We start from the raw sequence: 18,108 nt of genomic DNA on the forward strand, positions 1-18,108 counted from the left end.
ACAGTCGGTTAAAATTAACTTGCAGTAGATTTCCTCTATCTTGCCACATCACCGAGGAAGTTGGAAGGACAAATTTAGACATCAAGTTCTGAGAAAAGCGAGCACGTGGTCAAGCGTGGTAACGTAAGCTACCGTATTTCGACCAGAATTATTCGAACTGATCAACGCCTATATTTTCAAAGGAGCGTCATGTTGCCATGGATACTGAGTGAAAGGACGAATAGAAGAACGGTTGATATCATAGTTAAGGCCCGTCAACTCTAATATCTGGAGTGGGGAGAGACGTGTCATCTGATTGGACCACGTGTAGCGACCTGTAATTAGCGCGAGAGAAGGTTATAAAAGGGCGTATTGGAGCTCGTGGCTTCATCTTATGATCTTATGATCTTCTACTGATCTTCTACTGGACTTCTACGAGTTATTCTACATCTTCTACGTGATAATCTACTTGATTCTGCGTTTCGATACTTAGAAATTCTGAATGAGGGGTGTATAGCCACTCTCATCAGGAATTACGTACAGCACGGCTACAAGACCGGTTTGAACCAGTCTAAGTCAATAGATAGTTTTAATCTAGATAGAAATGAAACTTCAGAGAACATTTTCAGTAAAGTTGGAAGGATTCTTAATTGAGTATCCTCTCCATATAACCCAAGGTGGTTCTTCTAACTATGACTTAGGGCTTATCTCCAATATATGGGATAAAGCATAATAGGGAGTGTTAGTTTTGAAGTCATCTTCCAATTAGTGGTGGGTGCAATTTGCAAGGCAGGAATGGTACTTAGCTGCAGATGAAGAGATCTCAAAGACGACCGATGATGTTCCCGCTACAAGGATGGAAGCTTCCCAAGGACCAGCAGAACGAGACTAAATGGTGAGCAAGCGAGTTAAAGATATTGCAAGTTTTCGCGAAGTAGAGTCATTCAATTTTCTGTTAAATTCATTTTTTAATTTAAATTCAGTTATCGTTAAACCGTCGTCATTTATATTAAATCTAATAAATAGTATTTTTCTAGTTCACTTTAATCAATCTGCCTTAATTAGCCTTTTGGATTTTTAATTCTCCTGCTTAATGATTAGTGCACTTTCACCCCACCCCTGTGATAAGAGTCCGTCCAAGCTTGATTATAAATTTTTATCTTTAAGTCCTCAACTTAAAGATTGGCGCCCTTAGCTTGAATGGTTGCATTTCTCATTTGATGATTGTTCTCCGAGAGGGGAAGTTACATAAATGCCGCTCCAACGTGTGGCGAGAAAATCATTAAGTACGGAGCAGTTAATAACGGTAACGATATCAGAATTAGTATTATGGGCAAAATTTGGATATCCACGTTTCATTAGGAGTGTTTGATTGTGGGAAGGGTCATGGCTGATCAGACGAAAGAGGAGAGGATGTTGCGCAGTGGACGGGCGATAAAAGGTAATAACGTATTGAGTTCAGAGGAAGAGTTGTGTAGTATAGTAGAGGAAATTGAAGATAGAAGTGTAAGTAGTATGGAGAGTGAAGGCAAGCAGAAAGAAGTCAGTATGGAGTCAGATGATAGTAGGATGGGGGGCGAAGCGGAAGTAAATACTAACAATGAAAGTAATAATAATGATCAGTTAATGGGAATGATGCAGTTAATGTTAAGTAAGATAGAGGACAGTAAAACTGAAATAAAAAGTGAATTAGAACAAACTAAATCTGAGCTTAAAGGTGAATTAGAACAAACTAAATCTGAGCTTAAAAGTGAATTAGAACAAACTAACACTAAAATTGAGAATATTAAATATGAACTTAAAGAACAGTTAGAGCAAACTAAAGCTGAATTAAGTAGGGAGATGAGGGAAAATAAGGAGGAAGCGAATCGGAGAATGGACGAACACAGTAGGCAGTTACGCGATCTGGTGGTAAAAAATGAACATTTTAATAAGCGATTAGAGGACCAGGAAAGTGAATATGTACGGCAAGGGAAAAAGGTAGAAGAAAAGTTTGCGGAACAGAGAAGTGAATTCCTGGAATTAATAGGGAAGGAAAACAACTCTACTAGGGAGGAAGTAATGAGGCAGGTCACTAGTATTGATAAGAGAGTTGAGACTCAAAGAGGGGAAATACGGATATTTAAAGACCACGTACAACAAGAGATTGATACGGTAAAGCTTAGAATAGAAGATGAGACCCGGGCAAGTGAAGAAAGGTTTGCGATAGCTGAAGAGAATAAGATTGAAATTAGAACATTGAAAGAGAAGCAGGTTAATTTGGAGAGAGAAATTGATAGGAGAGACAGAGATGTAGAATGCCGGATAGAGAAAGCAGAAAATAAGTTAAAACAGGTGGCAAAGGATAAACAGGTTTTCACGGGAAGGCAATGTCTAGGAAATAGCTACATTAGGGAAATTGAACTACCTAAATTTAATGGGAAACAAACGAACCCGCTAGATTTCCTTAAGATAATAGAAAAACGATTTGAAAAGCGTCTAGAGGAAGGGTCTATGGACTGGGAAGACGTTATGGAAAATATTGACCATGCTTTTGTAGGAGAAACTCGGTCTTGGTTCATGGTATATAGGCAGACGATGACGAACCTGAAAGAATTCAGAAATAAATTTAGAGAGAAATTCTGGAATGAAGCGATACAAGCTAGGGAGAGAGAAAGGGTGGTATTTGGGAGGTACAAACAGCATGAGGGAGTTACTATGACCGAGTACTTCCTGGCACATGTCATGATTTGTCAGAACTTAGATGGTATAACCGAGGGGTCTGATGTAGTAAGACTACTTTTGAGACATTTTCCGGACAGGGTGAGAGAAGCGGCCTGCATGCAAAAAGTTGGTACTACTCAGGAAATGGAGAACCTACTAGGCAGTTTTGATGCGTTAGGTAACCTTAGAAGTAGAACGGAGAATATTCAGAACTTTAGTCATCACAACGGAATGAGACATAACGGTAGAACACAGAATCACGAAGCTCGCAATCAGTTCAGACCTCAGCAGAACAGCAGGAGCGGAGCACCGGAATATAGGACAGGAAATCCCCAACGGAGGCCAGAGCAATGTACTAATGAGTCCAACGTCAATACACAAAGGGAACCTTTAAACTAACTAGAGGCTGTAATGTTAGGTCAGAATTCCAGCCTAGTACGAAGGTAGCGAAGTGTCTTGCCATGAAAGTGTTGCCATATGACCTAGATGTTAGAGATGATTTGTTGTATGAACCCGAGCAGAATAATGGAGATTCAAGTAATAAAGTAGTCAATCCCGTTGTTAAATTGAAAGTCTGGGGGGCGTGGGTTAAAGTTTTGATTGATTCTGGTAGCCAAATATCATGTATTAGTTCTCAGTGGTATGAGTCATTAGTGAAACAGGGTATTCAGTTGGAGGAAATGCCTGTTAAGTCTACTTTCATCATTACGGCTGTTGGAAAGAAGTCTAAGCAAATTTGTAAACAAGTAGCTGTCCCGATCTGCATTAATAATTCTATTAGCGTTCAGATATGTTTGGTAATTCCGCATTTAATATTTGATCTTATCTTGGGATCTGACTGGTTAACGTTAAAATTGGCTCAGTTAAATTACAATGATCTTATGCTAAATTTGAGGTGGAATAATGAGGATATCAAGGTCAAGTTTGAGGAGGAAATTCAGAGGAAAACGGAAGTTAGTACAGTGTGGAGAATGAGAGAGGTTTCTAAAATAAATGAAGAGGCTAGTGAGGGCCTGAAGTTGTGTCAGTTGTGGATTAATGAGGAGAAAATATGTGGCTTGAAAGAAGCCGTAAGTAGTAATGAGTTAAATGAAATCCAGAAGGACAAGTTATTTGAAGTGTTGTGTGAACACGTGGAGATTTTCTCCGAGAAACCTGGTGTTACCCATCTGTATGAACATTCTTTTTCTGTGCTGGATAAGACTCCATTCAGCGGACCGCGGTACCCGATACCACACAAATATGCAAAAGCCGTAGAGGATCAAATTCAAGCTATGTTAGCAGACGATGTGATTGAATTATCAAACAGTCAATATGTTAATCCCTTAATTGTCGTGCCTAAGTCTGATGGATCAATACGTTTGTGTATTGATGGCAGGGAGATGAACCGACGTATTGGTGCTGATCAGTTGAGATCACAAACCATTGAAGAGTTGATACAGAATTTTCAGGGTAAGAGTTGATTTTCTACGTTAGATCTTAGGAGTAGTTTTTGGCAGATACCTTTAAGATCAGAAGACAGGCCTCTTACTGCTTTCAGCTATAAGCATAGTTTGTACCAATTTAGGCGTGTTCCTTTTGGGACCCGTACGAGTTCGGCAGCTCTTATTCGCGCACTTAGTATTGCCTTGGGAGATGATACTGGAGATTATGCTACTATTTATATCGATGATTTGGTTATAGGATCTAGTACCTTTGAAGAGCACTTGGACCACTTGGAGAGGGTTTTTTCTAAATTAGAGTATGCTGGTTTTACTCTGAAACTTGACAAATGTGTTTTCAGTAGACGAGAGGTGACGTTTTTGGGGCACCGTGTATCTGCAATGGGAGTGACGCCTGAGAGCACAAGAATTGAAAAAATATTGAATACTACGACACCTAGAAATATTAAGGAGCTCAGATCGTATATTGGTGTATGTAATTTTTTCAGACGATTTGTAGTGAGATTTGGTAACTTACTAGAGCCATTTAGAGAACTATTGAAAGCTGGCAGTAAGTGGGAATGGACACAAGATCATGATCGAGCTTTCCTAAAATTAAAAGAAGGATTCAGGCAGGCGGTTGTTTTGAGATACCCCATGCCCGATAGGAAGTATGTGTTGCTGACGGACGCATCTCACTGTGGTATCGCTGGTGCACTATGTCAAGTAGATGATGATGGTAATTTAGGGATTGTGTCTTTAGCTTCCAGAGGTTTAAGTGCTGCTGAAAAGCGTTATACTATAACGGAACTTGAATTCCTAGCTATCGTATACTCCCTGAGTAAATTTAGGATGTATGTTTTAGGTACCGAATTTGAAATTAGGACGGATCATCATGCTCTTTCTTTTGTATCCAAGTGTAAATTATCATCTAACAGAGTTAGTAGATGGATACTCGCCCTACAAGAGTATGATTTTAAGGTAACTCACATTAAGGGAAAGAATAATGTCCTTGCTGATTTATTGTCACGTGATCCGAAGTTGTGCGAAGAAGGTAGCCTTCTAGAGCCACGTGAGGGCATTATTATATGTACATGTCTGTCTAAGGAAAATGAAACTGCTCTAAATAGACTACGTAACCTATTGGTTGAACAGTCGGTAGACGAAGAATGTCGGGAACCTTTGTCTGTACTTCAGGGAGGAGAGCAGCTCACTGTGTCGCATGGTAGGCACACGTACAAACTGGTTAACGGGTTTCTAGCCAGGAAATGTGGCGAGGATCTCTGGGGGATTTGTGTACCCAAAGCGCTACGTGTGGAATTGATTTGGTTTATCCACAAGGAATTAGGACATTTTGGAGCTAATAAAGTTCTGTATGAGATCCGACAGAATTTTATATGGGACAAGATGGGAAGAGATATAAGAAAAATTCTTTCCACTTGCGATCTGTGTCAGCGTAGCAAAGTTCCTAACCGCTATTTAGAAGGACCTCGTCAGGCAGTAATCTCAGAAAGACCTGGTGACTTGGTGTGTACTGATTTATTTGGACCTGTGGTAAAGGGACAGTTGGGCTTCCAATATATTTTAGTCATTATTGATGCCTTCTCGAAATTGGTCAGATTATACGGTATGAGAAAAGCCACTGGAAAATCTTGTAGTTGTATAATCAAAGAGAAATATATCCCTAAATTAGGTACTCCTCTTAGAATATTATCAGACAGTGGACCGCAATTTATTTCGAGAAAATGGAAGTCCATAATTAGAGAGCTAGGTATTACACAGGTTCATTCATCTATTAGATACCCTCAGGGCAATATGTGTGAGCGCGTTATGAAAGAGTTATCTCGCATGTTTAGATGCTTAGTGTTCGATAAGCATACAGCCTGGGTGGCTCATTTATCCCGCATAGAGACATGGATCAATGCAGTTCAACATGAAAGCACTAGGTTGACGCCGTCACAAGTTCATTTTGGTTGTAAGCCTCAGAATGAACTAGTGAGAGTGTTAGGTTTGCCTGAGGAACCACCTCGTAATGCTGAATTTTACGTCCGACTGGCACGGGAGAACCTGATTAAATCTGGAGATAAACGTAAAAGGCAACAGAAACGTAAGGTACTTGATAACTTTGAGGTAGGTGATATGGTTTTGGTGAGAGTTCCCATGTTGTCAAACAGTGAGGATAAGGTAACTAAGAAATTTTTTCTGTTATATCAAGGCCCTTATAAAGTACATCGTAAACTAGGACCATGTTCTTACAAGTTAGCGGATGGCGAGAGCGTAATGAATGGTTCATATAACATTAGTAGTTTACGGAGATACCTGTCGTGTGAGGTGGCTGAACCGGATTGTGAGATATAGGTCAGTAACTCAGGGAAGTTGCTACTTGTTATGTCAGACTACGAGCGAAATGAATTTACGTCTCAATTGTGGCGGTTTTTCCTAGTTGTGTTTGTAAACAAGGGAGGTGTTTGTGTGTAGCGGTAGATTTACGCTCGTTCATTGACGATAGATCATCTGTTTTCCGTATGTGAGGCCATGAAATTTTATATATTATTTGTTTTCTGAGATGTTACCGAAGGCTAATTAAAGCTGACGACGGCAAATAATTAATTTTCCCGTATGTGCATTTCTAACTTGCAATAATTTTACCGTGAGCTTAAATTACGTGTGTATTCGTGTGGAGTGTATTGCATCATGCTTCAAGATAAGGTTGAAACATTCGAAAGAGTGATAAAAGTGTAAATTGTTTGTATCATTTGTTTTCCATTTTTTTTAATGTAAAAGATTGGAAGAGAACGTGTTACTGCTATCTATCAAAGAATGTCGGAGAGATGGGAAGTAAAAAGGACAAATAGACACTCGGCAGAGTTTGTAATCTGAATTGTATATATTATGTTATATTCTCTAGGGTAATCTTGTTTTTTTTTTTACAAAAGTGAAAAGTTGCTTGTGTTGGGAATAATTTAGCATCTAAACCTCAAGATGAACTGAAATAACAGACATTCGCAATGGTAAGCAGTATAAGAGAGATGGAAAGAGTGAGATATAATTAATTGTATGAAAATAATGTCGCTCGTTATGGGCAGGCAATAGAGGTATTTCAAGTCAATGTGGGAGTAAGTGTGTGAGTTCTCAACTCATGTGATATTTGTTAAGAACTCATGGGGGCGAATGTAACGTTCCAGACGTTACAGTGTAATTATATTAATTTTATTATGTGTAATTAATTCAGGAATTTAACGTCATGATATTTATCTTGGTATGTAATTGTATTATAATTCATGTTTAATCATTTGCTCACTATCATTTCATTACTTTGTAACTACGACTTATAAACGAGGGCTGAATATCCTCATATTCACTTAGATTCTTGCGACAGTCGGTTAAAATTAACTTGCAGTAGATTTCCTCTATCTTGCCACATCACCGAGGAAGTTGGAAGGACAAATTTAGACATCAAGTTCTGAGAAAAGCGAGCACGTGGTCAAGCGTGGTAACGTAAGCTACCGTATTTCGACCAGAATTATTCGAACTGATCAACGCCTATATTTTCAAAGGAGCGTCATGTTGCCATGGATACTGAGTGAAAGGACGAATAGAAGAACGGTTGATATCATAGTTAAGGCCCGTCAACTCTAATATCTGGAGTGGGGAGAGACGTGTCATCTGATTGGACCACGTGTAGCGACCTGTAATTAGCGCGAGAGAAGGTTATAAAAGGGCGTATTGGAGCTCGTGGCTTCATCTTATGATCTTATGATCTTCTACTGATCTTCTACTGGACTTCTACGAGTTATTCTACATCTTCTACGTGATAATCTACTTGATTCTGCGTTTCGATACTTAGAAATTCTGAATGAGGGGTGTATAGCCACTCTCATCAGGAATTACGTACAGCACGGCTACAAGACCGGTTTGAACCAGTCTAAGTCAATAGATAGTTTTAATCTAGATAGAAATGAAACTTCAGAGAACATTTTCAGTAAAGTTGGAAGGATTCTTAATTGAGTATCCTCTCCATATAACCCAAGGTGGTTCTTCTAACTATGACTTAGGGCTTATCTCCAATATATGGGATAAAGCATAATAGGGAGTGTTAGTTTTGAAGTCATCTTCCAATTAGTGGTGGGTGCAATTTGCAAGGCAGGAATGGTACTTAGCTGCAGATGAAGAGATCTCAAAGACGACCGATGATGTTCCCGCTACAAGGATGGAAGCTTCCCAAGGACCAGCAGAACGAGACTAAATGGTGAGCAAGCGAGTTAAAGATATTGCAAGTTTTCGCGAAGTAGAGTCATTCAATTTTCTGTTAAATTCATTTTTTAATTTAAATTCAGTTATCGTTAAACCGTCGTCATTTATATTAAATCTAATAAATAGTATTTTTCTAGTTCACTTTAATCAATCTGCCTTAATTAGCCTTTTGGATTTTTAATTCTCCTGCTTAATGATTAGTGCACTTTCACCCCACCCCTGTGATAAGAGTCCGTCCAAGCTTGATTATAAATTTTTATCTTTAAGTCCTCAACTTAAAGATTGGCGCCCTTAGCTTGAATGGTTGCATTTCTCATTTGATGATTGTTCTCCGAGAGGGGAAGTCACACTACTACTATAGTAATTTAGGGATATCTCGACACGCTAAGCAAAAACCTGTAATTTTGATAATGCTTTATTTGCAAAATAGTTCAATTTTTACCTGGTGAATTTGTAGACAGTTAGTGTATGTTTTCTATTATTTATGGCCAAAAATAAAACTTCATATAATTGTAAATTAGAAAATAAATAAACGATGCAAAAATGTCCACTTCTCCCGCACTTAGGGAGAACCTGACACTAGGTAGGACCTCGGTAGAGTTACACAGCTATTGTACACAGTGGGCACATATAAATTGTTCGTCGTTTCCATTTTCTACACACATCTCGTGGAACCATTTCCTGCATTCCCCACTACACTGGACCCATGCCTCATTTCGGTTGTCGTCATAGAAATAGCCATCACATACTGCGCAGTAATTCTCAGAGCAATTAAGACTGCTTGAGGAACTAGCTTCCCCACTACCAACACGCCGAGTTCTCGTTGTTTTGTTTAGATTTGAGGGATTCTGTTCATTTCCGCGTTTCCTCTTCCTTAACTTTTGTCGGTAATCCTGAGAAGTCACCATGGCGGATTCTTGCACTCTTCTTCCTCTTCCTTTTCCAGATAGGAGTCTTAATATCGGAACAGGAGATAACTCCTGGACTGAGCAACTCGGAGGTGTAAATGCAGGTGAGGCTTCATGTTCCTGTGATAATGTAGGACTACTAGCCTTAGTTTCGACAGCAATATCTTCTCCAACCTGTACGTGATTTGAACCATTTTCGTCTTGCACAAGGTCGTATTCAAAAATGTCTTCTTGGAGGATATCGGGATTGTACGGATAAATGACAGTGTCGAGATCTCCCACGCTTGTCATGTCGACATCTCCCCGAGTTACATTGGCAGGCAAGAGGTGGCAGCACTTACCACGCTGAATGATTGGCGATTTGGAAATGACATGGCTGCTTCTCCAAAACGTGCTTTGTGCGCCTAACCTCAAACATTGCCTTAAAAATATCGCATATCTACGTATTTCGTTCTAAAACCTACTCATTATCTTATAGTACGTTACGTTTACATCATATATCACTTACATACTCACCTTCAACTATTCAGATGTCTTGTATTTATAGTGATAATCGTCTGCTACCAGGATCACCATGAGCACAACACCCTACGGCTCCAATACATGTAGTTACTAGTTCGACCTGTAGAGTACTGTGGTTACCAGGGGCGCTATGCTTAAAAGTGTCGAGTTCTCCCTCATGTCGGGATCTCCCTAAGTTACCTTACTACTACTAAAGCTTGCCCCTAAACGGGGGCGGCGGGCTTCCTAGATGGTAACGCCGTCTCTCAGACCAGGGAGGTTTGTTTAGGTGATGTAATTTGCGGAGAAAGTGAGGTGGGTGTAGCCGTGGCCTATGTTAGGAGCTGTACCGGCATTCTTTTTAGTGCAGGAGAATGGAAAACCACGGAAAACAATTCTCAGGGCAGCTGACGGTGGACGGCCTGACCTTCTCCGTCTTCCGAATTGCAGAAGTGTAGAACCACGGTAGAACCGTGGCCAACCGCCCTCTACTCGGTTAGTAGTACCTATAGTAGTACTACTAATAATAATAGTAGTAGTAATAGTACTATTTCACAGCTGTATAGCTGTTTAAGTTACATTTTACAGAGGGAGAAGTGTCATGTATTCGGTGAGAATGTTGTTCAGTAGTACAGTAATTAAAATAACAAAGTGGAAAGTTTGGTACATGTTGTATGTCAGGAGCAGGTGGGTTTTATTGCTGTAAAAAGTTGTGTGGATAGAATGTTTTCTTTTGTACGTCAGATGTGCCAGGAAATGTTGGCAAAAAATCAAGGTCTTCATTTGGTGTTTGTTGATATAGAAAACGATGATGATTCTGTGCCAAGCTAATTACTGTGGAAGGCATTAGAAAATGTTGGTATGGACGGTGCAACAATAGAATTGGTGAAAAGAATGTACCATTGATGCAAGGCAGCTGTGAAGGTTGGTAATAAGATACCAGAAAGTTTATAAACAAGTAAAGGTTTAAGGATGTTCTATGTCATCAGTTGCATTTTGGTGTTCTTGGCTATTGGAATAGGCAGTGCAGAAGTTTGGGTGTGCCAGTACTGCAGGTGAGGATTAAGTACGTCTTGCTATGGATGAGAATGATGCCATGTATCAAATGAGAAAGTTAGTGGATGCATATACACACTGAGGATTAGCAGTCAATATGAATAAAACAGAATATTTGTTGGAAGTGATCAAGGTGATGATTTGAATTTTGAGTTCGGTCGGTTGAGAAATGTGGAACTGTTCAAGTACTTAAGTTCACTAATGGTCAAGACTGGCCAGTGTAATCACACAGGATAAGTCAAGCAAGGGGTAGTTGTTAAATCTCTGAACGGGATCTGTTGGAGTCGGCACATATCTGGAGAAACAAAGAAAACGGTGCTGCGTGTTGTGGTTGAAAGCATTCAGACATCTGGCTTAGAGTATTGGGCCCTGAACAAGAGACTGAGACTGTGGAAATGGATCTGTTACGGTGGAGCATGAGAGGAATGAATTAGTAAGAATATAGGTTAGATGTGGAAGAACCATTTACAGATAGGATTGATACTCGAGCACTGAGATGTTGCGGGCATGTCCGACGGACGGAGGAACAGCGATAACCACAAGCCTCCACCAGGGAGAAGATGTCGAGGGAGACCAAGGGCAATATGGAGGGGAGCAATAACTAAAGCCATCCGAAGAAGACTGGCAGGATAGGGATATGTGGCATCTGAGAACAGGCAACTGCTGAAAAGTGGAAACGCCTGAGAAAGTAAAAATGAAAACAAAGCATATAGATGGTTCTTTCGAATTTTCATACATGTTTATTAATTTAATGTTCAACCTTCAGCATGGTTCGGATATTTTTAACATTTAAATTCGTTTCCATTTTCATCTTGTAGACTTAATCTGTGCCAACATTATTGAAGTAAATGATCTTTGTACATCAGCACCATCTTTGCTCTCATAGGGAGCAGAAAATGATCAGTATATTTGTTATCTTGCCATATGCTTACTACGGGAGGGAAACGATGAAGATGACTGATACTGTAACAGTGGGGGCATAGGATGTGGTGGCTGGCGTGAGGCGATAATGCCGGTGTAGCGTTGACAATGTGAGTGTGTCCAACAGCGAGTGTAAACAATAGCGTAGGTGCATTGTTGAGGAATGCGGTGAGAAAGTTGACTGCGATCCTTCCGAAAACACTAGAAACGGCCAACAATGGAGAAGCGTTGGAATGGTCTGGATTTGAAACTGCGGGAATTTTTCACTGGCCTGTAAACAGAGCGATTACGAGACAGTCTTGAGTCAGTCACGAGTGAGCGCGAGGCAGTCTCGAGGCAGTCAGCGAGTCCTGAGCCAGCCACTCAGACGTGTGTCAGGAGGAATGAGTACGTCTTTAGAAATATCATAATTATAGCCAGTATTGGAATTTGCTTCAAAATTTCGAAACAAGTGTCTGTTATGACCATACCAATAGAATAAGAATAGGCTACTATACACAGAAAATAGGTGTGCAATCAATACGGGTACTACAAGGAAATAATATAAGTGCGCTGACATGCTGAAACGCACTAATCAGGATAATAAGAGAAAATATGAAAAGGTACTTCTTATGTTGAAAAAGAAAAATCTTCTAGTCATAGCGTAGACGAAATATTCAATCAGTCTAGAAGTAAATAATTAATGAACTATTAATTTTTTAATATAATTTGTTTTTCAAAAATAATATGTGTAATACTTACGAGTATCCTCTGAGCCACTCGAAATTGTCCATTAAGCTCCAAGCTGTGAATCCCCCCACGTTACAGCCATCTTCATGGATTGCCTTTAGGATTTCAGCCAAGTGACTCTGTAAAAGCAGATATTTTGGAGTATTTTCCATTTCTTTTTTCCCCCACAAAATATCAGTGTGACATAACCACACGTTCTGCTCCCAGAATAAACATATGAGAGTATTCTATTACTACAGATTCAACTTATTGATTATATAATAACTGTCATACACAGTCTAAATATTATCAGTATCTTAATTTAATATTGTAACATGTAGGCGGGTAGCTAAATGAGCATACAACTGGGAACGTTTACTCAAAGATTTACTAACTAATGAATAATTGCTTACACAGCTAGATAGGCGCACAATTACAGCAGTTCGCGCAATCTCTTTACTCTCATCGCTTAGGCACTCTAGTTATTCACTCTAGTGATTTCAAATTAAAGCAAATAACACAACGCACTCTTCCACAACTGTCACTTAGACCCTCAGGCAGTTCACAATTAGGTTCCATGTAAACTATCACGACTACACAGTTCACAGCTTGCGCACGCGCAACACAGTCTTACAGTACTGTACGTGGTACACTGTCCGTACACTCACGGCAGTCTTCGTTCACTGTTCCTTGCCACACAGCTGCAATGTCCCGCACTCGCTGTCAGTTCACACACACAACACTAACAGCACTCAGTCGTCATTGTACATTGACTGATCGTTCGACTCAACGGGTAAATGGTTTGCGCGCTAGCCTTTTGCCCAGGGTGTCCCCGGCTCGATTCCCGCCCAGATCGTGGATTTAAACCTTAAATTGGTTAATTCTCCTGTCTCGATGGCAGGATGTTCGTGATGTCTTCAACATTAGAAACCATCTTAGGTAGAGCCCCATTCTCACAGACATATACGTTGCCTAATAGGCCACCTACTAGAAAAAGACCTGCACTAGGCTTCTCCTGAGGCCATACTCTATTATTATCACGGACTGATCCAGTGCTCCACAGCAGCACTCACCATTGAAAGAACTGAACCATCTCAATCGCTAACTAAAATAAAACACTGATGCTCGTCTGGCCTGCCTTGTATAGGGAGGCCGGCAATTCCTTATACTTTGCGAGAGAAGACACCGCTGGAGTCCTCTGCAACCCGAAAGCTCTAGGTTCATCATCTAGTTATTTCACACGCCGTCAGGGAAGCATCCAGTGAGATAATGGGGCGATGACATAGAGGTGACAAAGGGGGCTGGCCTTGCGCGTCTAGCTCGTCCCTGACTGCTTGCTGCAGTGGCGAGTGGGTGGCGTCCTAATTCGGTGACGTTACTCAAGGCTGGAGCTAGACTAACTTGCTCCTACCAAAGTATTAAAATAAAATGGGGGACACCGTCGCAGTATTGTAGCCAAGCGGCTTGCCTTGCTAAGAGAATGTTATAAAACCAACGTAGTCGGCATAAACGCCAGATGAATAGTTTGGCTTTGTAGGTTAAGGCGGCTTGCTTCGTAAGGGGAATGATTTTATGAGATTTTAGATCACTGTAACACATATACGGAATTGTAAAACGACTTTCGGTGTCAGTATACCACAGCATTTTAGTAATTGCTAACGTGTTATACTGGGGAACTTCACTTCAAAATTCTGAATAAAATCTATCTTCTTTGTATTTCAAAACTATTATTTCTTCTTTTTCATAGGTGTACAGAATACCATAACCCTTGCAACTGCTGATGGTAACATGTACTTGGAAAATTAATTCCCTGTCATCTCTACGACTTCTGATTAATCGTCTTCTTTGGACTCCAGTTAAGGCTTAACTCCGAACCCAAGTAGCTATTTTCGGAATTACATCAAAATTGCGGACGTGTTATGGATGGTTTCGCGGAGTTCTTTAACGTGCCGAAAGCCAACGAAACGGATTTTTTACTTGTAAGACACCCTTTAAAAGCCATCGACCTGAGCCGGATTTGAACCCGTGAATTTAGGCTCAGAAAGACAGCGACTAAGCATCTGAGCCGTCCAGGTCGACTAAAATATATTTTATTACGTTCACTAGCTACTTTTATGGTTTTCGGAGAATGAATAATTAATTTCATGTGACTCTATAGGAATAAGTCAAGAGGTGTCAGATCTGGTGATGTCTGGCCATTCTAAGGCATTTCTACTACCAAACTCTTTTCCAGAAAATCTTGTAACCAGCCTCTGTCGCACTCTCCCTGTGGGTGGGGACGTTAGAATAAAACCCACGGTATCTCCTTCCTGTCGAAAGAGGCTACTAAAAGAGGTCCCAGAGGCTTTTAACTTGGGAGCGTGCATTAGCGACAACGGGGCCCTTAGCTGAGTACTGGCATTGCTTTCACTTACATTTTCCAGACTCCTCGCTCTTATATTCCTATTCGACCTTCCTTGGTCACCGCTTGTCCTTTCCCGACCCCGACAGTATTATTGTAGGTCTCTCTTTCACGCTCTTCAGGCTCTTGTCTTCCTTTGGCCGATACCTTCATTTTTCGATGTGTTGGATACCTTCCATTTTTCTCTCTAATTGGTGTTAATGGAGGATGCTTGCCTAGTAGCACTTTCTCTTAAACAACAACAACCACCACCTCTGTTGTACAGTTACCGATTAATAAAAGCAATTACGCAAATTTTCAGTACGATATAAAATAGAAGATATGAGAGCAATGAGATGTACTAACAAATGCATCCTGCTTCGAAAACAAGTATTAAAAATAGATGTGTTATTTCAAGTATCAAAAGACGTTGACTTGGGGTGAGAGGGTGAAACCTAGAATGCAATTAACCTTGGTTTTGAAATTCCTTCATCAATATGTAAACCAACGTGTTTATTAATTATATTAATTAAAGTTATACAGGGAAGATTTGAAATGTAAACCCTGTATAAAAGCAGGCTCGCCTCGAACTGGTCGTAGCTGAATTATGTTTGCGGTCAGTTATGGATAGTTGATTACGAGTCGTAACCTAAGAGTTAATTGTGTGTGTGTGTGTGTGTGAGGAAGCACGTGAACTACTACTACTACTACTACTACTACTACTACTACTACTACTACTAGTAGTAGTAGTAATACACGTGTTTCTAGTCCCATTTCTCGACTCGGCGTCGGGAATGAGATGAGATTATTTAAAATGGCATGCTTTTACACCTGGATGCCCTTCCTGACGCCAACATCAGTTGAGGAGCCAAGGAAGATGGAATTAAGGTGAAATAAATTGGGTAAGGAGGTGAAAGGAATCGGCTGTGGTCTATGAATAGAAACACAGAAAAATATTCTCAGGTAGCCGGTGGTGGGGCTCGAACTCACGCATCTCCCGAATGCCGTAGTGCGTTAACAATCTTGGTTACTCTGGTCTGTAATACTCCTACTACTACTACTACTACTACTACTACTACTACTAATAATAATAATAATAATAATAATAATAATCACCATCATTATCTAAATTTCTCTTAAACAACAACAACCACCACCTCTGTTGTACAGTTACCGATTAAGAAAAGTAATTACGCAGATTTCCAATACGATATAAAATAGAAGACATGAGAACAATGAGATGTACTAACTTGTTGCTGCAACCACTGATCTATTCTCTGCGATCCTTCTCATCTCTCCATAACCTTGGCATCCCATCATCTCAACTACCTCTCAATGATCTTCTTTCGTGGTTTCCCTCTGCCTTTCTTTCCCATCACCTTGCCTGGTGCAGGTCTTTCGAGTTGACATCTTATAGGAGCACGTGAATTCATTGTGCGTGTTATCGGTCTTGTCTGGAATCGCGGTTTCTACAACAGTCGTGCGTTGTAAGAGTCAACAAACGTGTGTTCGAACCTGGCTGTTTGAAACTACTGTGTTAAGTGACAGTGGTATACATGTGAAGAGAAGTGATAGGTGAGACTTGTCGGTCAAGATTACAGAAGGATTGCCGTTCCAGGTAAAGACTACGAACCGACGACCCGCTGTGAAAACACGAGACTTTTGTCTCATATTCATACCTTGGTCTACCCCTGCCATTTTTACTTCCTACACTTCCCTCAAAAACTAACTGAACACGTCATGGGTGTCTTAAGAGTTAAGATGTCTTCTATCATTCTATCCCTTTTCCTGGTCATATTTCCCCAAATTGTTCTCCTTTCGCCTATTCGATTCAATATCTCATCATTCGTGATATCCATCCATTAACACTACATTCCAAAACCTTCTATTCTGCTTCGTTCTAGTTAGTATTCATTCATTTTTTACTTCCGTACAAAGGCACGCTCCATACGAAAGTGTTCAAAAATGTATTTGTAATTCCTATGTCATTGTTCGAAGTGAGCAAATTCTTTTCTTAGAAAAGACCTTCCTTGCTTGTGCTGCTCTTCTCCTTTATTTTCGCCGTCAATGGTTAGTCTACCAACCAAGTAACAATATTCATCGACCTCCTTTAAAATTTCATTTCCTAATCTAATATTTCCTGCGTCACCTGACTACGTTCAAGTGGACTCCATTAGTTTTGTTATGGATTTATTTATTTCCATCTTGTACTCCTTCTCCAAGACTGTGTCCATACCATTTAGCAATTTCTCCATATCTTCTGCAGTAATATCATCAGCAAATTTCAGAGTTTTGATTGTTTGTCCTTGGATTGTGATTCCTTTTCCAAATTCCTCTTTGATTTCCTTTACCACTTGTTCTGTAGAAACATTGAAAATGAGAGGGTACAAACTGCAGCCTTGTCTAATTCCTTTCTGGATTGCTGCTACTTTTTACAGCTTTCGGTTCTTATCACTGTAGACTGAGTTTTGTTTTCTTGTTTCTATGTATCTTAACTCGACCACTTCCAGATCTCAAATCCAATCAGCATTATCGAATGCCTTTTCCAGATCTACGAATGCATTATACGTGGGCTTGTCTTTCTTAATTCGATCCTCTAAGTTCAGACGTAAAATCAGATTATTATTATTCATAAGTCGAGATAAACTTTCCCGGAAGACCGGCGTTCTGTTCTCCCAGTTCGCGTAACTGTGAGCTTGCTTTCTGGAGATGGTGGGTTCGAATCCCATTGTCGGCAGCCCTGAAGATTGTTTTTCATGGTTTCCAATTTTCAGGCCAGGCAAATGCTGGGGCTCTACCTTACTACGGCTGCTAACTTCCGAATTCTATCCCTTTCCCATCCTTGCGTCGCCGAGAGTTTCAATGTGTTAGTGTACCGTTAAACCAGTTAATGACAGAACAACGTTCTCGCAGTCACGTTAAACCTTAGTTTCTGCGACGATCTGTTCTCCCGGTGAAGAACTAATAAGTCTATATTGGCAGAAGAGGTGCACACTTAATGTGTACATTAGGCTTCATGACAAAATCCTCACTTTTGGATTCCCTACATTAACGATATTTTGCACAATGCCTTGATTTACCAAACACTCGATCATCATAATTAGGTATTAATTACGAACTGTACATGACTTATTTCCTTTAATTTCTAGGCGGAACATATGACCTCGACGAAATTTCTCCAGCTTGTTCTATCTACCACCAATGATTTCACCCTTCTCCATACCCTTTTGACTCCAGCTATCTCCCTGTCTATGGTTCTTTTCCAAGTAATCTTCGG

At 40.2% G+C, this 18,108-nt stretch overlaps 1 protein-coding gene across 1 annotated transcript in view; it reads right to left on the minus strand.

Moving 5' to 3' along the window:
• The window catches only part of LOC136858632 (myrosinase 1), a 60,424-nt gene that overhangs the window by 828 nt on the left and 41,488 nt on the right, over positions 1-18,108 (minus strand). Inside the window, exon 10 of the mRNA XM_068225642.1 lies at positions 12,485-12,591. Within this exon, the coding sequence (XP_068081743.1) occupies positions 12,485-12,591 (107 nt within the window). The remainder of the gene's footprint in view (positions 1-12,484; positions 12,592-18,108) is intronic.

Source organism: Anabrus simplex, chromosome 1, assembly GCF_040414725.1.
Source record: "Anabrus simplex isolate iqAnaSimp1 chromosome 1, ASM4041472v1, whole genome shotgun sequence".
In the NCBI taxonomy this organism is placed as follows: Eukaryota; Metazoa; Arthropoda; class Insecta; order Orthoptera; family Tettigoniidae; genus Anabrus; species Anabrus simplex.